This window comes from Equus przewalskii, chromosome 1, assembly GCF_037783145.1.
Source record: "Equus przewalskii isolate Varuska chromosome 1, EquPr2, whole genome shotgun sequence".
NCBI lineage: Eukaryota > Metazoa > Chordata > Mammalia > Perissodactyla > Equidae > Equus > Equus przewalskii.
Window position 1 is genome coordinate 62,748,456 of NC_091831.1, and position 25,996 is coordinate 62,774,451.

Genomic DNA, 25,996 nt, shown 5'->3' on the forward strand with positions numbered 1-25,996 from the left:
CTCGCCATTCTAGATGCCATTAAGAAGATTTGTGATTCATGGGAAGAGATCAAAATATCAACATTAACAGGAGTTTGGAAGAAGTTGATTCCAACCCTGATGGATGACTTTGAGGGGTTCAAGACTTCGGTGGATGAAGTAACTGCAGATGTGGTAGAAATAGCAAGAGAACTAGAATTAGAAGTGGGGCCGGAAGATGGGACTGAATTGCTGCGATCTCATGATAAAACTTTAACGGATGAGGAGTTGCATCTTAGGGATGAGCAAAGAAAGTGGTTTCATGAGGTGGAATCTACTCCTGGTGAAGATGCTGAGAAGATTGTTGAAATAACAACAAAGGATTTAGAATATTCTATAAACCTAGTTGATAAAGCAGCAGCAGGGTTTCGTAGGATTGACTCCAATTTTGAAAGAAGTTCTTCTGTGGGTAAAATGCTATCAAATAGCATCCTATGCTACAGAGAAATCGTTCATGAAAGGAAGAGTCAGTGTGGCACACTTCATTGTTGTCTTATTTTGATAAATTGCAACAGGCATCCCAGCCTTCAGCAACCACCACCCTGGTTAGTCAGCTGCCATCAGCATTGGTGCCAGACCCTCCATCAACAGAAAGATTATGATTCATAGAAGGCTCAGGTAATGGTTAGCCATTTTTAGCAATAAAGTATTTTTTGAAGTATGTACATTTTTTATATATAATGCTATTGCACACATAATAGGCTGCAGTATAGTGTAAACATAATTTTTGTGTGCACTGGGAAAACAAAAAATTTCTGTGACTCACTTTATTGTGATATTTGTTTTGTTGTGGTGGTCTGGAACCAAACCTGCAATAATTCCGAGGCAATACAGGCAATGTGCCTGTATTTCTTTTTTTAGTAATTATAAATGGTATTATATTTTTAATTTCTTTGTTCATGTGTTCATTGCTAGTATATAGAAATACAATTGATTTTTGTATGTTGCTCTTGTGTCCTACAACCTTACTGAACTTAGTTATTAGTTCTAGGAGGGTTTTTTTTTTTGTAGATTCCCTGGGATTTTTCTCTGTAGTCTATCATATCACCTGCAAATACATAGAAATACTTTTATTTCTTCATTTCCAAAATGTACACTTCTTATTTCCTTTCCTTGCCTTATTGTGCTGGCCAGAAGTTTCAGTACTGTGTTGAATAGCAGTTTAGAAAGTGGACATCCTTTTCTTGTTCCTGATCTGAGGAGGAAAGCATTCAGTTTTTCACCATTAAAGCTGTATATTTTTTTAATAGATGTTCTTTACCAAATTGAGAATGTCCCCTCTACAGGTATTCCTGCTTTTCTGACAGTTTTTCTCATGAACGAGTGTTCACGATGAAATTTCTGTCAGATGCTTTTTCTGCATAAATTCATACAATCTTGTGCTTTTTCTTCTTTATCTGGTTAACATGGTGCATTACTTTGTTTGATTTTTGAATATTGAACCAGCCTTTATCCCCAGAATAACCTCTGCTTGCTCTTGGGGTGGGGGGTGTGTATGTACGTATTTATACTTATTTATGTATTGCTGAATTCTATTTGCTAATATTTCGTTAAGGATTTTTGCATTTGTATTCATGGGGGATATTGGTTGCCCGTATTGTAGTTTTCTACAGGTACTGCCTCCTTAGTGTCAGGTAGAGGTTCAGGTTTTCTACTCTGCTGGCTGGGAGGGGATAGGGTACTTCATTGTTTTCCTGGTGGGAGGGGGATTTGGAGGGTGGGAGGATGGGTAGGTGTGTTTGGCCTCTACCACTAAGTCGTGTGTTAGTCCTGACTTTCCACTAGGCTTTCACTGACATCACCTCAGCAAGGAGGGGGAGCAGGACCTCATCAGTGTTAGGTGGATAGAAGTCCAGGCTCCCCATAAGGTCTCCACTGACACCGTCTTAGCAGAGGAGGAGGGACTTGTTACTGCTAGGCAGTTATTGCAGACTGTTCCCTGCTTGGCCTTTTCTGATATCATCCTGGTAGGACGGGTCGGGGGAGATATGGCCTAGTTACAGCCTGACAGAGTTAGAAATCTGGGCTCTCCACTCAGCCTTTGCTAGCAGGGGTGGTGGTGGAGGTGAGGCGTAGTTTTTTCTATGCTGTTTGGCTGGAATAGAACAGTTATCATCTAAATGTTTTGTTTTGCTAAGCTGCCTCTTTTCTGATCCCTTGGCTGGAGAAAACAAGATTTCCTTGCAACTCTTATCTGCATCCATCGGCATTTCCTGATTGCCATCTTCATCCCCGTCTGGGATATTTGTGACAAAACAAACAAACAAACAAAAACACCGGATAACTTATTATTGTGTCTTTTTCTCCAGTCTTGAGCTGCCTAGCCAGTCTGCCTTCCTCCTCCACCTTTCAGTCTTCTTATGTTTGTGTTATATGTAATGCTTGGGGAGAATAGGGAAAAGTATGTCTACTCCATCTTTCCACAAGTAGAAGTCCACGTATGCTATTTTAAAAAAATGTACCTGTTAGAAAGTTTAAAGAGTGCAGACAGTGGCGTCTTTTCATCTGCTGTATTTCCTTCATCCCATGTCTCTACATTTTAGAAGCTGTTTCTTTCATTCAATCTCTCATTACTTTTCATGCTAGCTTCAACCCTCACAATCTGTTTTATACCCTTCTAACAATTCTTTTTTTTTTTTAAAGATTGGCACCTGGGCTAAAAACTGTTGCCGATCTTTTTTTTTTTCTGCTTTATCTCCCCAAACCCCCCCTCTACATAGTTGTATATCTTAGTTGCAGGTCCTTCTAGTTGTGGGATGTGGGACGCCGCCTCAACGTGGCCTGACGAGTGGTGCCATGTCCGTGCCCAGGATCCAAACCCTGGGCTGCCGCAGTGGAGCACGCGAACTTAACCACTTGGCCACGGAGCCAGCCCCACAATTATTCTTTATAAAGCACACTTTATGTCATTCTCTTGTTCAGAAATCTCTAGTGGCTACCTATTGTCTATAGAATATTCTTAACTTGACAGTTAAAGGTTTCTATGATCTGGCCCCAATTCATATTTTCTACTTAATATCCTAAGACTCCCTTGTGCCTTATGAATACTAATGTTCTCTATTGTTTTCTGTCTTTACGTCTTTGCTCATGCAGTTTCCTCTGCTAGTATACTTTTATTTCTCTATCTCAAGCCACAGTTTCATCCCTTCTTTGAGCCTCAGCTCAAATGTCACTTCTAAGAACTCTTATCTCACCAACTAGAAATCACCTCTTTTTTAAAACTCCCTTAACTTTCCAATTTTTAACAGGTTACATGAGTAACCACTTTATTAGTGTTTTGAGGATTAAGTGAGCTAATATATATAGAGAACTAGCAACTGTAATTCCTTTTTCCCCCTTTTTTAGTGACTTTCTTTTAGTATCCTTTTCTAGACTGTAAAGTCATAGATGGCAGGATCTGTTTCATCTAGGTAGAGACCACATTTCCTGTTGGAATACTCTTCATGTAATATGTGAACAATGAATGTTTAATAGGTAAATAAACATAACGTGAGGGCATCTTAAGGATACTGTCTGTATTCCCAGTCCCTTGGTATCGGACATCTGTGTATAGCAAACAGTAAATGTTTGAGACTGAACAATGCAACATTTATGATTCAAAAAAGCCCTCATTATTAGGGTCACATTGGTGTAATCTTTATCTAATGTAACTGAAGACCTTTGATAAATTCCTCTGCTGATAACTAGAAAATATTTAGTATTCATGAAATTCAACCCTTACAGAGGTACAAAAGCCCTCAGCTCATGTGAGGCAGTGTGTTGTAGTAAGAACATGGACTTTGAAATGAAATTGCCTGAGTTGAAAACTTTTCTGTACTAGTTACTAGTACAAGTTTATCTTGGGCGAGTTACTTAACCCATCTGTTTCAGTTATATCATCTGTAAAAGGATAAAGATAATACCTATTCTATATGGTTTATGAGGATTATTTGAGCATATAAGTAAAATACTTAGAACAGTTTCTGGCACTTTGTAAATGTCTTAAGTGTTAACTAATCTAGTTATTACTTGTTGTTACTTCCTGAAAATGTACTGAACACAGTTCGGAATTTAAGGAGTCTGTGAGTTAGGCTATTTATTCTTTTTAAGGAACAACACTTTGCAGACATCAAGTATCTTGTACCTACACATCCTGCCTGCTGTATTCTTATACCAGTAGGTATTGATTGAATAGCTGATAATCCTGTTCACCTCATTGTGCTCATCATACAAAAGTTAAATAAACAAGTCCTCCTGGGACTTTTTAGCTCAAAAAGGATTAACTAATTCACACCAAGGAACAATATGTATTTTTGTCTTCTTCCTTTGAAGGATATCACAAACTTTATTAGTTCTGGTTGAATATGCCTTCCTATTTTGTGCAGTTAACTCTTCCTAGGTAATATACCCTTTATTTTGTCTTAATGGACAAATTAAAATGACTGTTTAACATTTCCTATATTGTTTTCAATCGTAAGTCTCTTTTTTACCAATTTAACAGTCTTTTAAACTTTTTCCAAGATTAATTTGGTTCAGATTTTTTTTTTTGTAATAGGTGAATTCTGCAATCTTCTTTTGTATAAGACTTAAAGGATACACACGGTTTGATCTTATTCATATAAAATACAAAAAGCAGGCAACACTAAACTGTATTATTTATGGATACTTGCTTAAATAGTAAAGCTATAAAGAAAAACTATAAAATCAAGCTATAAAAAAAGGGGGCATTATCACAAAGATAGGTTTGTGATTACCATGGGAGGATAAAGAGGGTTATTGATTGGGAGTATATACAGGGATACTGGGCTAGTGACCTGGTAGTGTTTATAAACTTTAAGGGAAATGGGTAGTTGCAAGCCTGAAATGGAAAGATATGCTTTTTATTCAGCTGTTTGTATTGCATTATTAATATATTCATTTGTCTGGTTTTGGTACCTAAATAGCACAGATTTCTAGACAAACATTGAGGAAAATGTATTGTTTCTATCTGCAAAAGGGTCTTTTAATAAAAGTTGATACTTTTATAATAAAGAAGCCCTACTGTCCTGCATAATTTTTTCTATATTTACAAATCAGCTAAAAAGTCATCTGAATCTTGTTTCCAGTGTGCTTTTCTTATTCTGACAATATTTGTTTTATTTTCTTTTGGACTTCTTTAAAGTTAAAATGATTAGCTAGTCTCATTTGACATCTTCAGTTTTGAATTTGTTATCTATGTAGAAAAAGGAAGGTCTTAGGGATAATAGGAAATGGTCTGTTTATAGAGCCTTAGGTAGATAGTAGGTAAAGGTTGAAATACTGCTATTAGTGTTTTAAGAAACACGTCCAGTGCCATCTCTCCTCCTCCCCTTGCTCTCCAAACTTTAAACAATTATTTTTAATATAAAGTAAGTACAATTTTTCTTAATATTATATATCAGCAGTCAACCCTAGAGTGTGAGATATTTTTTCCTGCAGTTCTATGTATATGTTTAACTATATCTTATTCAGTTTTATCACATAGATTATAATATAAAAGAGACAAGAACTCAACATAAAATCAACATATAATGGATGAAATAAGATTTGTGCAAAGGTACCTCAAAGATTAAATGTTATCCAAGCCAGAAATAGAAGAACAGACAGAATTAGATTGGGTGGTCTCACAGTACTTTGAAACCTTCTTTACGTATCTGAACCACTTGACGAGCTTTTAAAAAATATAGATGTAAAGCTCCTATGCCCTCAGGGATTCTAATTCAGTTGTCCTGTGGTGGGGCATGGACATAGGTACGGGCATGTTTTTAAATTTCAAATTATTCTAATATATGAATTCTAGTGTTCTAATAGGTATATTGTTTCCTTGGAGCATAGGCAAAGGAGGAGTCAAAGAGAATTGGTTCTGTGTATCCTGCAGCGTCTGGGAGGGAGAGAGAGAGAAACTGGGAGGTGTGAACCATCTTTTTCTAGACAGGTACTCTGTGTAGCACAGTCTGGTTTAAATTTTGGTTATCATCATCTGCTTTTCTTTGCTATGCTTACTTACTCTACAAGTAACATTCTGATTATTAAATCAGCCTATTGGATACTTCAAAATTATAAAAAGGTGTGCTTTGAGCAAGGTACTTGAGCATTCTTTCTAGACACTTAAGAGTCTAGTATTGGCGTTCTGGTTTATCCATCAGTATCTTATGAGTTTGCTCTTAGTCTCCTTTGGTTCGATCAGCTCTGTGGTACTGGTGAGATACAGTTTTGAACCTTTGAGACTGAATATCAGGCCCTGATTTCTTGTGAATTTAGCGAATTAGTGACCAGGGGTTATCTTTTGGCAATTAGACATTCTAAATTTGTTGATGTGAAACTGTCTGAAGCTCTGAAAATTTGTGATTAAAAATATGCAGAAATAAAGGGAAATTTTAAAATCTTTTTAACAGAATGTATATTCTGAAGAATGAAGTAACCAGCCTAAAGGCAGGTTTTTTATTGTTGGTGGTGGTGTTTTGTTTTGTTTTGTTTTTGGTGAGGAAGATCTGCCCTGAGCTAACATCTGTTGCCAATCTCCCTCTTTTTGCCTGAGGAAGATTGTCTCTGAGCTAGCATCTGTGCCAATCTTCCTCTGTTGTGTATGTGGGATGCCACTACAGCATGGCTTGATGAGTGGTGTGTAGGTCCACACCAGGATCCGAACCTGCAAACCCCAGGCTGCTGAAGCAGAGGACACGAACTTAACCACTATACCACTGGGCCAACCCCTTTTTTGTTTTGTTTGTAATGATCCTGTTTGGAAGGGTATTGGGAATTGAGTTATTAAATTATTTTGATTGCTACTTCTTTTTTGCACATTCATTTAATAATGCTTATTGAGAACCTGCTGTGTGCTAATCGTACAGGCCTTAGTAATGTTCTTAGTAATTGCTACTATCTCCTCTACAAATAAAACAAAAATAACCTAACAAAAACCCACTAAGCTCTCCTGCTGCACTAGGGGCTAGATACTTATTTATTTATTTTTGCTGGATACTTTCTTTTTTTCCCTTTTCTCCCCCTTTCTTTAGTTTCTAGTGTGGTATTTGTTTACTTTCTTATTCTTGACACTTAGTAGATGAAATGGCCAGATCAGAGTCTTTGTTTTTTTTTAAAATTATTGGTACATTTTACTACTTAAGTCTTTTTTCACTACCTCAGTGTGCTTGGTTGAGAAGAAAATAGTTGTACAGCTTATTGAAATAAAATATGTCATTCATTCCAAAGATAATGGAAGAATATATATATATTTAATGCGAAGAACAGATAAAATCATATCCTGCTTAATTAATTTCCCAGGAAATTAAAGGAAACAAGATAGAGTTGTTTTACCTTACCTAGAATTGAACAAAATGTGGACCTTATGAGAGAGCTCGAAGCCTTTGGGTGCTTGGCTTTGAAAGATGACAACTTGAAAGACTGAAGGGCCTATGCTGCTATATTCAGTCAGAATTTGGTTTCAAGAGACTGAAACTGCTCTAGGCTCTGGGCTGGGCTGCTGGGAATGACTTCTAGAACAAGATTTGAACTGGTGTGCCAGAAGAATGCCACAGTCGGCAGAGGTATTAGGGGGCCAGCATGGAACTATTCATTTAAGAACACATCATCTCAACAATAAGAAAACGAACAACCTGATTCAAAAATAGTCTAAGGACTTGCATAGACATTTCTCTAAAGGAGATAGAGAAAATGTACAGTAAGCACATGAAAAGATGCTCAGCATCACTGATCATTATAGAAATCAAATCAAAACCACCATGAGATACCACTTCACACCCATTAGGATGACTATTATTTTTTTTAAAAGCCCAGAAAATAACAAGCATTGATGAGGATGTGGAAAAAATAGAGCACTTGTCCATTGCTAGTGGGAATGTAAAATGGTGCAGCTGCTTTGAGAAGTGTATGGCAATTCCTGAAAAAATTAAACAGAATTACCAAATGACCCAGCGATTCCACTTCTGGGTATATACCCAAAAGAAGTGAATGTAGGACTTGAATAGATTCTTGTACACCCATGTTCGTAACAGCATTATTCACAGTAGGCAAAAGTTGGAAGCAACCCAAGTGCCCATTAATGGATGAATGGATAAACAAAATGTGATATATACATACAAGAGAATACTATTCAGCCTTTAAAAAGAAGGAATCATCGGATTAAAGAGCTTCTGCAAGGCAAAAGAAACTAGGGTCAAAACAAAGAGACCACCACTTGGGAGAAAATATTTGCAAATCATATATCTGACAAGGAGTTAATCTCCGTAGTGTATAAGGAACTCAGATGACTGAACAATAAAAAAACAGCCCAATCAAAAATGGGCAGAGGATATAAACATTTTTCCAAAGAAGATATACAGATGGCCAATAAACACATGAAAAGATGTTCAACATTACTAATTATCAGGGAAATGCAAATCATAACTACACTAAGATACCACCTTATGCCTGTTAAAATGGCTATAATCACTAAGACTAAAAATAACAAATGTTGGAGAGGGTGTGGACAAAAGGGAACTCTCATACACTGCTGGTGGGAATGTAAACTGGTGCAGCCACTATGGAAAACAGTATGGAGATTCCTTTAAAACCTAAAAATAGAACCACCACACACCCAGCTATCCCACTACTGGGTATCTACCCAAACAACTTGAAATCAACCATGCAAAGTAACATGTGCACCCCTATGTTCGTTGCAGCACTATTCACAATAGCCAAGACATGGAAACAATCCAAGTGCTCATCGACTGGTGATTGGATAAAGAAGATGTGGTATATACAGTGGAATACTACTCAGCCATAAAAAAACAAATTCATCCCATTTGCAACAACATGGATGGACCTGGAGGGAATTATGCTAAGTGAAATAAGCCAGACTGAGAAAGATAAACATCAGATGATTTCACTCATGTGGAATATGAACAAACACAAGGACAAAACAGTTCAGAGGTTACCAGGGGAAGGGGATGGGGGGTGGGCACAGGGGGTGAAGGGGAGCACTTATGTGGTGACAGTCAAGAAATAATGTACAACTGAAATCTCACATTGATGTAAACTATTATGAACTCAATAAAAAAAAAGGAAGGAAATTCTGACACATGCTACAACATGGATGAACCTTGAAGATGTACTTAGGGAAGTAAGCCAGATGCAAAAGGACAAATATTGTGTGATTCCACTTCTATGAAGTACCTACAATAGTCAAATTCAGAGACAGAAAGTAGAGTAGTGGTTACCAGGGGCTGGGGGAGGGGATGATGGGGAGTTATTGTTAAATGATTACAGAGTTTCCATTTAGAATGATGAAAAAGTTCTGGAATGGATGGTGGTAATGATTGTATAACAGTGAGAATGTACTTAATGCCACTGAACTGTCCACTTAAAAATGGTTAAAATAGTAAACTTTATGTTATGTATAGTTTAACACACACAAACACAAAGAAGATACCATCTTATTTGTAATGCAGGTATTAGAAAGCCAGTACTGCTGCTTCACAACTACACCTGCTTTGAGACACAGTTAGTGACTGAAAACTGGAGAATTACATGCACACACACACAACCAACATTTCCGTAGTCTTTCTTGTGGATAGCCAAAACTTCAGGAAAATGGCCCCTGCTTTACGTTCTGCTTTCCACATCTCATGTCAGAGCATCTAGCTGGCTGAACCTAAATTCACATTTAGAATTCTAGTTGGATCCTGGGTTTTAGCTTTTTAACCTCTGCAGTAGCGGAAAACAACTGAAGGGAGATTGGAAAGGATACTGAGCTCCAGTTCATCATATTTGTCACGTACTCTGAGTCAGTAGTAGGTCATAGCCGATAATTCTCCTTTTAGTCAAGTCATCATTCCCAGGAATGGCCAGATTGTCCTGCAGCTGTCAGTCACAGAGGAAGGGTGGGGCAAAACAAATAGCTTCCACAAGGCAGAACTGGAAAAGAGTTTGTTGATAGTCATTATCTCCTTTTGCAGTTCTGGGCTGATTGTGTTTAGTTTGTTAAACCTAACACGCAGTGTTTGCAGTTTTAGTATGGTAGAACACAACTGAGTTATATTATTGTGAAGAGATTTGGGTCACTCTAATAGGTTGCATCTTAAAGGGTCATTAATTAAGGAATAGTTATGCTACTGTTAAGAAATACTTGATTTAAAGTTCTTAGGTTTATGATAAGCTTTTTTCATTTTATTAAGTATGGAGATAAGAACATAGGAAATATACTGAGCTCTTTTGCTCTCAGGCTACTGAAATCTCATTAGTGTGAACTGAATTTGGAGAGAAAACAAATAAATTTGCTAGTAAATAAAAGAGTTGTGCTGAAAATTGTTTTTTTATAGTTTTCAAAAATTTCTAACCAGAGTCCACCCGAAAAATAAGACATGTTTCACTTTGTACAGAACAATCAGCTGCTTTTGTTTATCTGCTATCTATGACTTCAAAGTAGGTTTGACTGATGTTTCTGGTTAGTAAGATTCTGCAGGAGTGGACTGTTCTCTCAGTGCCTTGATAATACAGTATTGACCTTTGATAAATAATTGCTTAATTGCTCATGATTTCAGAATAAACTTCTTTTAAATTTTATCTCACATTGAACTATTTCCTTTATATATATGAATTAACATTTTGCAGTGCTTTTTAATGTGGATCAAGCTTTAACAATGTACCTCAGAGTTTGTGTCTAAATAACACCTCAGATCTTTGATACAGGTATTCCACTTCTAGAAATCTAACTTAAGGCACTGCAGTACTATTTGTAATAGTAATACAATTGTAAACAATTGCCAACAATGAGGAGGTGACAAATTATTGTATAGCCATACAATGGAATGTCCTTTTCAAAGGATAATTTATAACATAAGACAGGATTCATGTAATAATGTTAAGTAAAATGATACAGAATTATCTATGGTATGATTTCTCTTTATATATAACAAATCACAAGCAATAGTTCTCTGGGGGGTAGTTTTAAAATTATATTTTACATGTTCTTCAATGAATATGTATTCTATGTATTTTTCTGTCTTTGTTATAAAAATACATGACTATAAAGATTCAAACAATGCAGAAATTTGCAGACTAAAAACCATAGAAGTCATTCAGTCCCCTGCCTAGATGAATGAAGTCCAATTTATCAATTTGTTCTTTTATGGATTTTGCTTTTGGTGTCATTTCTGAGAAAGCTAGGATCAGAAAGATTTTCTCCTATGTTTTCTTCTAGAAGTTTTCTGGTTTTAGGTTTTACATTAAGTCTGTGATCCATATCGAGTTAATTTTTATATGTGGTGAGAGGTATGGATTGGTTTTTTTTTCTATGGATGTCCATTGTTCCAATACCATTTGATGAAAAGACTGTCCTTTCTCCACTGAATTGCCCTTCTACATTTGTAGAAAATTAGATATCCATATATATATGTAGATCTATTTCTGAATTCTCTGTTCTGTTCCATTGATTTGTTTATCTTTATGCCAATACCACTTTGTGTCTTTTGAGATGATCATGTGATTTCCCTGTTTTAGCTTGTTAATATGGTGAATTATTTTAATTTTCAAGTGTTAAACTAACTTTGCATTCCGAGATAAACACCACTTGGTTATGATGTATCCTTTTTAAATATTGTTGGATTTGATTTGCTAAGATTTGCTTAAAATTTTTGCATCTATGTTCTTGAGGGTTATCAAACTGTAGTTTTTTTCTCTTGTAATGTTTTTATTTGGTTTTGGTATCAGGGTAATACTGTCCTCATGGAATGAATTCAGAAATATTCCCTCCTTTTCTGAAAGAGTGTCATTTTAGTAACCCATTTCTCCCAATTTTTGTGCTATTGTTGACATAAATTTACTTATGTATTTACCATATATAGTTACTATTTCTGGTATTCAGTGCTTTGTGTAGATTCATATTTTCATATGGTAGCATTTTCATTCTGCCTGAAAGACTTCCTTTTAATATGTCTGGTAGTGCAGGTGTGCTGGTGATGAAATTGTTCAGCTTTTGTGTGTCTAAAAAACTATTTATTTTATCTTTGTCTTTGAAAGTTATTGCACTGGGCACAGAATTATAGGTTGCCAGTTTTTTTGTTTCAGTACTTTAAGGACGTTGTTTCACTGTCTCCAGCTTGCGTTGTTCCCAGTGAGAAATCTGATTTCATTCTTCTCTTTGTTCCTGTGCACATAATGGGTCTATTTTCCCTTTTTTGCTTTTAAGATTTTTTCATTGTCATTGGTTTTGAGCAATTTGATTATAATATGCCTTGGTATAGTTTTCTTTGTGATTCTTAAGTTTGAGGTTTATTGAGGTTTTTGGGTACACGTGTTATAGTTTTCACGAAATTTGGAAAAGTTCTGGCCATTGTTACTTCAAGAATTTTTTTAAAACATTCACTGGTATTGTTTTATTTATTTTACGTTTTTGCTGAGGAAGATTTGCTTTGAGCCAACATCTGTTGCCAATCTTCCTCTTTTCTTGCTTGAGGAAGATTAGCCCTGAGCTAATCTTTTTTTGCTTGAGGAAGATTAGTCCTGGGCTAACAGTCTTCCAGTCTGCCTGTCTTCCTATGTGGATCACTCCCGCAGCATGGCTTGATGAGTGGTGTCGGTCCGTGCCCGGGATCCGAACCTGTGAACCTGGGCTGCCAAAGTGGAGTGCGCCAAACTTAACCACTATGCCACAGGGCTGGCCCCCAAATATTTTTTTCTGTCCCCTCCTCTCACTCTTCCCCTTTGGGGACTACAGTCACACATCTGTTAGGTTATTTGAAGTTGTCCCTCCTCTCACTGATATTCTTTTTGTTTTTTTAAGTTGTGGTAAAGTATCTATAACATAAACTTATCATTTAACCATTTTTAAGTGTACAGTTCAGTGGCATTAAGTACATTCACATTGTTATGCAACCATCACCACCATCTATTTCCAGAACTTTTACATCATCCCAAATGAAAACTCTGTACCCATTAAATAATAACTCCCCTTGTCCCCTGCCCCAGTCTCTGGAAACCACCATTCTATTTTTTTTGTCTTTATGAATTTCACTATTCTAGGTACCTCATCTAAGTGAATCATACAATATTTGTCCTTTTGTGTCTGGTTTATTTCACGTAGCACAATGTTTTCAAGATTCCTTTTAAAGGCTGAGTAATATTCTCTTCATTTTTTAAAATACTCTTTTCTTTCTGTGTTTTATTTTGAATAATTTTTAAATAATTTATTGATATGTCTTCAGGTTTATTATTCTTATCTTCTGCAATGTCTAATCAGCTGTTAATCCCATCTAGTATGTTGTCTTTCATTACATATATTATAACTTCATCTTTAGAAGTTTGAGTTGGATCTTTTTTATGTGTCTATGTCTCTATTGAACTTGGACATATTTAATACAGTTAGCATAAGTGTGTTAATTTCTTTGTCTGCTAATACTATTATCTGTGTCAGTTCTGGGTTGATTTTGGTTGACTGTTGCCTAGTAATCTTTGATTGGATGCCAGATATTGTGAATTGTACCTGTTGGGTGCTGAATACTTTGTATTCCTATTAATATTCTTGAGCTTTGTTGTGGGATATAGTTAAGTTACTTGAAAACGGTGTGATCGTTCTGGGTCTTGCTTTTAAGATTTGCTTGGCTGGACCAGAGACATATTTAGTCAAGGGCAGGGTTTCTCAATATCAGCAGTATAACATTTTGGGTCAGATAATTCTTTGTTGTGAGAGGCTGTCCTGTGCAATGTAGAATATTTAACGGCATTCCTAGCCTTTATTGTTTAGATGATCCCCCAGTTTTGACAACCAAAAATGTCTCCAGAAATTACCAAATGTTGGGGGTAGGGTAAAATTGCCCCCAGGTGAGAACTACTATGTTAGGGTTAATTTTGCCTTACTACTATGGCAAGATCTTCCTGTGTACTCTACCTGAAGCCCCATGGATCATGAGATTTTTTTTTTCAGTATGGTTGTTTAGGGTGGGCACTTCTATTGGCTTTGTGTAAGTACTGGGCACTGTTCCCTCTACTCTTCCTAGGTGGTTCTTTTCTCAGTCTTGTTTGGTTTCCTCACATATATGTGCTGATCAGCATTCAACTGCATATTCAAGGAAGACCCTCTGCAGATCTCTGGAGTTCCGTCTTGGTCCGTTCAGGCTGTGTAACAAAAATACTATAGTCTGGGTGGCTTAACCAACAATTTATTTCTCACAGTTCTAGAGGTTGTGGAGTCCAAGATTAAAGTGCCAGCAGATTTGGTGTCTGATGAGGGCCTGCTTCTTGGTTCATAGGTGGTCATCTTCTAGCTGTGTCTTCACATGGTGGAAGGAGTGAGAGAATTCTCTGGGGTATCTCTTATAAAGGCACTAATCCTATTCATGAGGGCTCTGCTTTCATGACCTCATCACCTCCTAATATCATCACATTGGAGGTTAGGATTTCAATATATGAATTTTGGGGAGACACAAACATTCAGTCCATGACAAGTTCTCTGTCTATGCGTCTTTCTCCTCTCCACTGTTCTATCCCATGAACACTAGCCTCCCCAGACTCTCAGCTCCATGTTTTCCACTCACTGAGTCTGCTGGGCCTCACCCAGCTTCCATCCTGTGCCGCTCATTGCATACAGACTCTCAAGGCAGTGAGCTGAGGCAGTAGGCTCACCTTATTTTCAGGTAGGCTTTTGTCTCCTGTGTATCTGATAAAGTTTATAAACCTGATATAGGCTCAAGGGCAGTAGGGCTCTGTCAGGGATCTCCTTTGTTGTCTGTTGCCCAGTGTCTTGAAACTGGGCTTTTTTCCCATATTGTTTGTGTACTTTTTGGTTGTTTCAGGTGGGAGGGTAATCTGGTTCCTCTTATTATATCTTGGTCAGAAGCAGAAGTCCTTTTCACTGATAATTCGTTCATATTAATTATTGGTTAAAGCTGAAAGTGTTCATAAACATTTGCTAACCTAATTTCTTCATTTTTGGATTCGTGTGAAATCTATAGCTGTCATATTCTTTGTTCAAAATCTCCTATTCCCTGTAGTTTCTCTAGTATATCAAAAATATTGTCGGCCCTAAAGCCTTTTATCACCTTTTAATATACCTCTTTAATGCAGATCTTCACAGCGTTAGCTAAATATAGGCCTCTGACTATATGTGGTAGAATACTATTACAGTACAGGCCCTGACCTGCTGAAGCACAACCCTGGAATGTGTCATGTTTTTAGGGCATTGCCACAGCAGGCTCAAACACTTCCATTGGGCTACCTGTATGATAACTCATTTTCTAGCAGCTAAAACACCCTTTTCAAAGCCTGTTTGTTAGCCTGATTGAGGGTGTAAAGAACTGGTAATGTAAGACCAAAAAAAAAAAAGAAGAAGATGAAAAAGGAGATCATTTTGAGCAGTGTGTGAGATGAAACTATACTGAAGAATAATGCTACAAGGATGGGAGTGACTTGGAACCCATTGTTGGTAAGCTGTTAGAGAAAGGGTAAATATACCCAAATAGAAATAAAACGATGGAAGAAATCTGGCCTTGTTTTGTATGAGATAAGTTTCTCAAATTTGCTATGTTGTAACTGCTGCAGAGTTTGTAGTATGTACTTGTTGAATATTCAAGGATGTAGTAATTTATTCAGAGCATACCTTGGGGAAAAGATGTGTATGTAGTGGGTAGGATGAAACCCTCTGGCTATGTATGTGAACATAGCAAAATCGTATTTTTAATGGAATTTTATATAGATATAATAAATGGTATAAAACAATATACATCAATGTGTATAAATTTCATGTGTTAAAGTGACTAAGTCACAATTCCTTGGCCTTTGGGATGGCAATGATATACAGTACCTAAAAAGAAGAGTTGAGTAAGAGCTTTTGTAGCTCTGTAGTATATAAGAATTAGATAGCCTTTTAAAACGTATAGACTGCTTATAGATATATGTGCTGTTAATTTTCTAAAACTGAAAAGCTGTTGTGAATTGATAATATTAAAACCTCTGGAAAGAAAAGATGATTTAAGGTTTCCAAAAACTAGGATTGCTTTTAAGTAATTAAGAAATAAATATTTAATGAAAGTATTTCTTGTTTGCTGAATATTTTTGATGGTGCAAGTGGTGCCCATGTAGTTAAGTATCTGCCTTTTTCAAGTAATTATAAATCTTCATGGCAAGAGTTTGTGTGGGTAAGGGAAGAATGTAAAACATTTGTGGCCTTTTCCTTCTTCAGCATCAAGAAGCATAGAAGATTTTTCATAGCCAAAAATGCATATTAGAAGGGAATGATAAACATCAAAATCAGGAATTATAACAACTGGAAGGAGAGGAAGGGGATGCTATCAGGGAAGGATGTTCACTTATATTGATGTTTTGTTTTGCTTTTTAAATAAAGTTTAACACATGTAGAGAAAAGTATAGATCATAAATGTACAGCTTGATGAGTTTTCACAGAATGAACAACACCGTATAACTAATACCCAGATTAAGAAACAGAATATGCATATTGGAATTATTATTTTTCAAGCTGGGTAGTGGGCACATGGGTGTTTGTTGTAGCATTCTTTGTTCTTTTTTTTTTTTAATGCTTTAAAGTTTGTCTAGTATGTTTTTTAAAAATCATCTCAGAAGGAAATGTGGTCTTTGGAGATCTGGAAAATGTCAGAAAACCCACAGGCTTTAGTAGTTGAGAAACTGCTTTAGAGAAATCGTTTTTTTTTTTTGTAGGGCTTTGTAAATCTCCAGTGTAACTGATACAGGTTTATAAATGTGATATACGCCCAAGTAACTGAAAGTTTTAAAATAGAAAAAGAACATAAATAGATTTGTGTGGGATCAAAGTAGTAAAAATTATTAGTACTTTTTGAAATGGTACATACATTATTGGCTTTTTATAATTGCAGTGTAAAGTTTGGGTCCTCAAATTTATGGGTTCATTGAAATAGCTTTCTTTTAAAATTTTTGTCACTAACATTTCAATGATAGTTTAAGAAGGAAAGTCCTTATTCAGTTCTATAATGGAATATTCAAGGTATAGAAAGAACTGAGCTATTAAGATATTTATAGCTCTTTATATCTAGTTTAAAGGCCTAGTATCTGTTACAGAAATAGTTGTTTATATGGTAGATAGAAATACGCTTAATCTAATGGCTTTCCTGAAATTAGTTATCTCTATCCGCCTTTGTGGTGTTTTTTTTTTCTTTCTTTCTTTGTGGAGGAGGGAGAAATACTCCATGAACATGAAGATTTCTGAAATTTGATTTATTTTTACATATAACAAATCTTTCTGTATATCTCATGTTATGAAAAGTATTAAAATGGGATTTTTTAAATTAAGTTATGGCTGCAGTGGTGTGGAAAAGACATTTGTAAAATAATGTTTTATAAAAATAGTCATTAGGGGGCCGGCTCCGTGGCCGAGTGGTTAAGTTTGCGCGCTCCACTGCGGCAGCCCAGGGTTCGGATCCTGGACGTGGACATGGCACCGCTCGTCAGGCCACGTTGAGGCGGCATCCCACATCCCACAACTAGAAGGACCTGCAACTAAGATATACAACTGTGTACAGGGGGTGTTTGGGGAGATAAAGCAGAAAAAAAAAGAGAAAAAGATTGGCATCAGTTGTTAGTCCAGGTGCCAATCCTTAAAAAAAAAAGATTGCCAACAGTTGTTAGCCCAGGTGCCAATCTTTAAAAAAAAAAAAAAAGGTCCTTAGCCTTCCTTCTGCTATTGGGGTTATATGCATAAAATTATTAGAATATTAATTTATTGAAAACCACTCATTAATGAGTAATTTTTGTTTCTTTTACTCTCTTCTAGAAGCCAGTAGGGCAGTAAAGGTAAATTACTGTTTCTGGTATGTTTATGTGTATTTGGTCTTCAAAGGAGTTGTTAGGACACACTCAAGTTTTTGTTTTGTTTTCCTGTTTTCCCTTGATAGGCAGTGGAGGAGGAAATGGCCAGTCCTAATCAACTCTGCATTCGCCGCTGGACAACTAAGCATGTAGCTGTTTGGCTAAAGGATGAAGGCTTTTTTGAATACGTGGACATTTTATGCAATAAGCACCGACTTGATGGAATCACCTTGCTAACATTGACTGAGTATGATCTCCGGTCTCCCCCTTTGGAAATCAAAGTCTTAGGGGACATTAAGAGGTTAATGCTTTCAGTCCGAAAATTGCAGAAAATACATATTGATGTTTTAGAAGACATGGGATACAACAGTGACAGTCCCATGGGTTCTATGACCCCTTTCATCAGTGTTCTTCAGAGTGCAGAGTGGCTCTGTAATGGGGAGCCTTCACATGACTGTGATGGACCCATCACTGATTTGAATTCTGATCAGTACCAGTATATGAATGGTAAAAACAAACATTCTGTTCGAAGATTGGACCCAGAGTACTGGAAGACCATATTGAGTTGTATATATGTTTTTATAGTATTCGGGTTTACATCTTTCATTATGGTAATAGTCCACGAGCGAGTGCCTGACATGCAGACCTATCCACCACTCCCAGATATTTTCTTAGACAGGTAAGTTTTGTTTCTAGTTGCCAAGTTTGTGGAAGATTGCTATAAGAGTAATGGTAATAATATATTTATGATAATTAGCTTTTTTGTTATTGTTGTTTTGGTTGATATATACTTTCCATTTGCTTTATCTGATAGTATATAAAGATACGCTTTGAAATGGCCTTTTTCTCTCAGAGTGAATTAGACCTTAAGCCTAGGTGAATGGGAAAGACCACTGCTTAGTTTATTTTTCTATAGCTATATTATAGTTCCTCGGGCACTTCACATTTTAAAAGGGTTTCCTGGAACATTGTTTATGATAAATGGAATTTGGTTACTTTTCTTTTTGTGTGTGTGATGAACAGGATTCTGCTTTTCCAGAAACATGGAGAATTCCCCTCTATCACCAGATAAATTGGAATTTTCACAAATGGTACAAACTGATTCATTGATAGTATTCTGTTGTTTTTATGAAATACTGAATGCATAAAAAAGAATATAGTATATGTATATGAAAATAAAAATAGAACAAAACTCAAAACTATTAGTTTTTATATTTGTGCTTTTTAAGATCTTTTTAAAGTTTGTAGTACTTTTTTGTTTGTTTTTCTAGAATGTTTTGCCTTTCTGGAAGTGCCTTGTATATGTTTTTTAAAGTAAAATGAATTAAAATGCTCACATTAAGATGGCAGAACGACATACATATCACATTTTGTTCCCTCTCAAACCCTGACTAAAAGTATAGTAAAGAGATTTTGGTTTTTTGTTTTAAGTTGTAAGCCAACAAGGATAGGGCAGATAAGAGAGGAGAAAACAGCCATACATTTTTTAAAGTTTGAAAGCAGATGAATGAGTGGCAACCAGCAGACCTAAATAAAATAAGTTAATTCTAAAACAGCAGTTGGGACAGCTGAGAGCCAACCCAATTTATGTTGCAGATTTCTCAATGCTCTGGATACTACAAGTGAAGGGGTGGTGCTAAAATAAGGAGATTGGATGAAAGCTGTTTAATAAACTGTTTCATCCCTATATCTCCTCCCCTATTGTATACAGTTTTCCGAACTATAAACAGAGGACCCTAAGGAAGTAAGGAAAAAAGCCTGTGGCTATCTGGGGAGAGAGTACTCTAGGTGGAGAAAACAGCAAGGTGCAAAGATCCTGAACTGGTAGTATGATGGCATGTTTAAGGAACAACAAATGAGAGATGGGGAGAACAGTTGGAGATGAAGTCTGGAGAGGAGACAGGAACCCAGATTGTGTAGGGACTTTATAGACCGTTGTAAGGACTTTAGCTTTCATTCTGAGTGAAAAGGGAAGCCATTGGAAAGTATTTAGGAGAAGAGTAGAGTGATCTAACTTCCATTTTAAAAAGGTCACTCTAGTTGTATTGAGAATAGCCTGAGAGGGGTGTGGGAAAGCGGAGACTAAATTATTGAATTCATCTAGACAAAGATGATGGTGGATTGGATGAGGATAGTAGTGGTAGAGACAGTATGAAAGAGTCAAATTATATATATATATATTTTGAAAGTACAGCCAACAAGATTTGCGGATGGATCTGCATGTAAGGTATAACAAAAAGAATTCAAAGATTATTCCAAGATTTTTGACCTGAGCATCTGGAAGGACGGAGTTGCCCTTCATAGAGATGGAAAGACTATGAAAGGAGCTGACCCAGAGAGAAAATTAAGGGTTTGGTTTTGGACATGTCAAGTTTAAGATATCTTTTACACCAAACAGATGCCAAGTAAGATATGGAAAGATGAGTTGGAGTTCAGAGAGACCTAGCCTGAAATTTGGGAGTTACCAGTAAAGCCATGATGTTAGATAAGGTCTTCTAGGAAGTGAGTTCAGAAGGGAAAAAAAGAAGATTGAAGATTGAGCCCAAGAACATTGTAACATTTAGAGGTAAGAGAAGTAAGGCAAAACCAGCAAAGAAGACTGAGAAGGTCAAGGCAGAGAGAGAGTAGTATCCTGGAAGCCAAGTAAAAAAGTATTTTAAGAAGGCAGGAATTAGCTATGGCAAGTGCCGCTGAAGGGTCAAGTAAGATGAGGATAATTGACCATTGGATTTAGCAACATGTTGGTCATCGGTAAGTTAATAAGGGCAAAAGCCTGATTGGTTCAAGAGAGAATGGGTTCAAGAGAGAATATGAGACTTAATGGAATTTACCTAAAAGTATATCTCCACAAATATGAAACAGCATATGCACAAAGTTATTCATTGTGACATTATTTGTAATAATTGTAAATATTGGAAATAATCTGAATGCTTATCCATGGAAAACTAGTTGAATTTGGTAATTGGTACATCTGTACAAAAGAGTACTATTTAATTGTAGAAAAGAATGAGAAAGATTTCTGTGAACTGATATGAAATATTTTGCAAGAAAAACTTCATAGCTGTGAGCACCACGAGCATCTAGATCACGGTTTCTAAATACCAATCCCTACTAAAAGGAACCAGACCAGGGCTCCTTAGAGAAATGTTTGGTTTTAAGTCTAGGCCAAGGAAAGTGCAAAATGAGCCTGAAACAGATCTCGTGCCATAAAGCAAGAAAGTGCTCAAAACCAGTGGAGGGGCTGGCCCAGTGGAGAAGTGGTTAAGTTCACAGACTCTGCTTTGTGGCCTGGGGTTCCCAGGTTTGGATCTGGGCACCGACGTAGCACCACTCGTCAAGCCACACTGTGGAGGCATCTCACATAAAATAGAGGAAGATTGGCACACATGTTAGCTCAGGGCCAATCTTCCTTACAAAAAAAGGGAAAGAAACATGTCAAAAGAACATAGGAGCTGGTTTGAAGGGGCTCCCACTCAGCAAATTAGTACAACTGGAACATCAAAAACAATAATGATGGTACTGGATTATAATATATTGAGTAAGAAAAAGAATCTGTGAATCCCTAGTGATAAACAAAACAAAACAAAAATGGTAGGGTGAGAGGGGAAATCCAAGAATAATACCAGCAAATAAATGTGGATGTCCTGACTATTTTGCAGCTTCCAATGTAATAATTTATTCAGGCAAGTTGTTTATGGATGCTAAAATCCACTAGGTAAAAGGCTCCTTACAAAAAAAGGGAAACAAACATGTCAAAAGAACATAGGAGCTGGTTTGAAGGGGCTCCCACTCAGCAAATTAGTACAACTGGAACATCAAAAACAATAATGATGGTACTGGATTATAAGAACTCTTATATGGTACTGGATTCTTAGATGGTACTGGAACTCTTAGATGGTACTGGATTACAAGAACTCAAGGCTCTTGGTGGGCAGGATATTCACATGATCTGAAAGGATCATCTCACATATTCCTTAATTACAGGGGGAATAAGTTGCTTTACAATGGCAAGATCTGGCATGCATCATTTAACCAAATGATCAAACATAGCATCACAAACTGATGCTACAAACTGTGGGACAAACTGACATTATGTACATTGCACAACATCACCTATATAATAATCCTGCCCCCCCCCAAAATATAACCTAAATCTAATCATGAGGAAATTATCAGACAAATCCAGAACACGAACATTCTACAAGACAGCTGATTTGTACTCTCCAAAAATGTCATTGTAATGGCAGACAAGCCAGGCAGGGGGAATTGTAAGGGAAATTAAAGAGACATAACCAAGAGTAATGCATGAACTTTAATTGGATCCTATAGCAAGAAAAAAAATGTTGCTATAAAGGACATTTTGGGGACAATTAGGAAAATTTGAGTATGGACTGTATATTAAATGATGTAGTGTAACACTAAATCAGTGTTCCAGTTTTCTGGGTGTAATAGTGTATTGGGTTATGAAGAGGATATCCCTGTTCTTCAGAGACACATGTTGAAATATTTAGGGGAGAAGTGTCATAATGACTGCAACTTACTTTGAGGGGTTCAGCCTCCTCCAAAAGAGTATATGTGTATGTGTATGTAGGTATGTATAGAAAGAGTGAAATAAAGCAAATGTGGAAAAATGTTAATTATTGTAAACAATTGATGGATTTAGGTGAAGAACATAAATGTTCTTTCAACTTTTCTTTTGGTATGATCAGGATTTTTCAAAGTAAAAAAATTGGGCAAAGGAATGATGAGAGAGAGAATGAGAAGAGAGAAATTGGAAACAATCAGGTCTTACAAGTTTTCTGTAAGGGTAGCAGAGAAATGGAGCTGTAGCTTGTGAAGGGGAGGAAAGGATGTGGAGTCACCCAGGTTTTGTTTTGCATGGCCTATATCATAGCACGTTTGTTGTATTGATGATAGTGATCACCCAATTTTGAGGGACAGGGATGATGTTAGAGGAAAGTCATGTCCTTGAGTAGATGAAAAGGGATGGGACCTAATGGGTGGGAGAGGCTGGTCTTGGGCACATGGACTGTTCATAATAGAGGAGAAGGTGCAAAATATGGAAACAGAGATAGAAGGTGGCTAAATGTGATGGTGAAGCAAGAGGAAGTGCTTTTTGAGTGTTTTTATTTTCTCTATGAACAGAGTTAGATAGAGAAAAGGTTGGAGGTTTGAAGAGAAAGGATGAGGTATAAAATAGCCACCTAGGAGAGTGAATAGATTTGTGTGACGTAGTAGCAGCAGCACTAAAGGCCTCCCTGAGGTTCGTAGTCGTGTTGGCGTTGTGTGTTTTTATCAGCCTCACTCAACAGCGCAGATACAGGTACGGAACTGGTGGATAATTGGATTTAAGCAGGTTGTTACTAGGCAGTATGATGAAGGAAAAAGAGGCAAGGGAGTGATTTTAATGACTGACCTTGGACTCAGGTGGATAAGGAAGGATGTGAAGATATGATGTAGGTAAAGGACAGTGAAAATGTTATAAGATCAATGGATTTTTAGGTCTCAGAATTATTGGGCCAGCCCCAGTGGCCTAGTGGTTATGTTTGGTGTGCTTCACTTCAGCAACCCAGGTTCAGTTCCCAGGCATGGATGTACACTGCTTTGTTAGCGGCCATGCTGTGCTGGCAGCCCACATCCTAAAAAATAGAGGAAAATTGGCACAAATGTTAGCTTAGGGTGAATCTTCCTCAGCGAAGAAAAGAAAGAAAGAAAGACATTAAAGTTAGAGTACTAGAAAAGTTAAGCTGGAAAGACAAGAGGTGGTTAGTACAGGATTCTTGAAACTGAGATTATGAAGAATAATCTTAGTAATGACAAGATCCAGGTTATAACCATGGGTGTGGGTCACTAAAGTAGAGTAAAAGACAAGATCCTTGGAGGAGAAGTAAAAAGAGAAGTGAGTGAGAAGAACACACATTACAACAGGAGAACTTTTGGAGAGAGTGACAGTGAACCAGAGCTAAAATCTTCCAGAAATGAGAGGACAAATGCTGAGGTTGTATAGATGACTATAACAAGGCATAATGGGAGAAGGGAGGGAAAATGGTCTGGGAGAGTAATGAGGATTTTATTTTAAAGTGTACAATTCAGTGGTTTTTAGTACGTTTACAAAGTTGTGCAGTCTTCACCACTAATTCCAGAGCATTTTCATCACCACAGAAAGAAACTCATATCCGTTACCAGTCACACCGCATTCCCTCCTCCCTCCAGACCCTGACAACCACTAATCTACTCTCTGTTTCTCTGGATTTGTCCAGTCTGGACATTTAGTATAAATGGAATCATACCATATGTGGCCTTTTTTTGTGTCTGGCTTCTTTCACTTAGCATAATGTGTTCAAGATTCATCCATATAGTAGTATGTATCAGTACTTTGTTACTTTTTATTACAGAAAAATATTCCATTGTATGGATATACTACATTTCGTTTATCCATTCATCAGTTGATGAATGTTTGAGTTGTGTCCACTTTTTGGCTACTATTAATAATGTTGCTGTGAACATTCACGTACAAAGTTTTGTACAGACATATGTTTTCAATTTGTAGTGGGAATTTGAAACCAAATTTTGCGTAACTCTCTACAGTGCCACCCACTACAAAGCTCCATGCTGTTATACATCTAAACTTTATTCATAGGAGAATGGTAGCAGGTGCTGTCAGTGTTCCTCTTATATCCCCTCAGATCTCTTTTCCATTTTCTTGCACATAGATATTCCCAACATCCAGCAAACGTGTCACTTTGTTGGAGAGCTGCTCTTGGACTGCTAGAACATACTTTGGCTGCTTGAAAATAGAGCCAAACATGCTTGGAAATTTACATCCCTCCAGCAGCAGCCCTTAACCAGTGACTGATGAGGTGGGGATATACATATTTCATTTCTCTTCACCCTAATTGGGACAACTTTTAGGTCTGACCTATACTGTCTCTCAAATTCCCCACAGGATTGAACCAAAGTTACTCTTGCCTGAATTCCCCACAGGGCTTTGCTTGATGTCTTACCTTTCCCTTGCTTCCTTATCTTCCTTTTCTCATTTCCTCACTACCCTATGGTTTTCCTTTGGGAATACCCGTAATCACTTTCATGGTGATCTTTGTTTCAGAGTCTGCTTCTGAAGCTTGACACAATTCCAACAGCTTCAGTACATCATTTAAACAGAAAATTAGAAGGAGATAGGGATGCTTCTAGAGGCAGCCTTACTTAGAACAGTGAGAAGGGATAGCTGATAGCCGTGATAACAAGGGAGGAAACAGAAGCATGATAAAAAGCAAACATAAATAATGGAAAAACCACAGGAATCTTGGGCTTAACTGCGCTTCACTTCTCAGTAGTCCCTGAGGTCATTACCATGTTCAATGTAATAATCACTGTTCACAGTGATGACTCTGAATTACCAAAGAACATTAAATTCTACCCAGAAAAAAAGGCGTATACGTATATAATGCATTTTAGAAAGACAGCAAAGTAAATATGAGATATTGAATATACATTTGACAGTTTCCTTACAACACTCTACTAAAATGACAGTAAAAAGCAAGGAGGGACCCTGTAATTCCACGAAGGCAAAAACAGTGATAATAATGAAAATTTGAAAAGTAGAAAGCTAAGTGCCTATTTTGAGATTGGAAGTTGGGACTAGTAGTGCCCAAGAGGTGAATGTATTTGTACTACAGAGCTCCAGAAAAACACTCAGAACAGGAGGCACCAGGCAGGTACAGATAGGAGCTAAATATGGGAGAATTGGTTGAAAATCAATTTGAGAAGCTTTTAGACCTTTTCTACTCCAACAGAAGACGGGTGGTATATTCTCCAGAGTAGTCAAATGTGAAGGATTCTGGACTTGGGGGCACCATGCCCAGATGTGAACAAAGGTACATGCTTTCAAAGAGATTAACTGTAAATCTACGTACTGATCACTGAGACTTCCAGCTCCCTTCCTTAAGTAGCCAGACTTATCTCCCATCCCCATTCCCACCCAGCACCAATCCTCCAAGCAGGAGAACAGATTCCTCTCCTTCGAAAACCTGCACAAGAGAAAAGGACCATAGATACTGTGGTAGGGGAAATGTCCCTATCCCGTCTACCAGACCTCTGCTTGATCACTCGACAGTGAAATCTACAACTTGACAAGCTCAGTCCATACACACGGAGTATTTTTTTTCATACTTTACTGTCAAAAATGGTC

The 25,996-nt window shown here is 37.0% G+C and overlaps 1 protein-coding gene across 5 annotated transcripts in view; it reads left to right on the plus strand.

Annotated features, from left to right (window-relative positions):
• SAMD8 (sterile alpha motif domain containing 8) overlaps window positions 1-25,996 on the plus strand; it is a 55,428-nt gene that overhangs the window by 13,620 nt on the left and 15,812 nt on the right. For 3 of the 5 annotated variants that reach the window (XM_008534828.2, XM_008534829.2, XM_070566590.1), the window contains exon 2: window positions 17,895-18,487. In XM_008534828.2, the coding sequence (XP_008533050.2) occupies window positions 17,895-18,487 (593 nt within the window). Of the gene's footprint in view, window positions 1-5,850; window positions 5,951-15,160; window positions 15,434-17,773; window positions 17,794-17,894; window positions 18,488-25,996 lie in introns of those variants that run through there. The other 2 variants (XM_070566599.1, XM_008534827.2) reach the window with 2 other exon arrangements.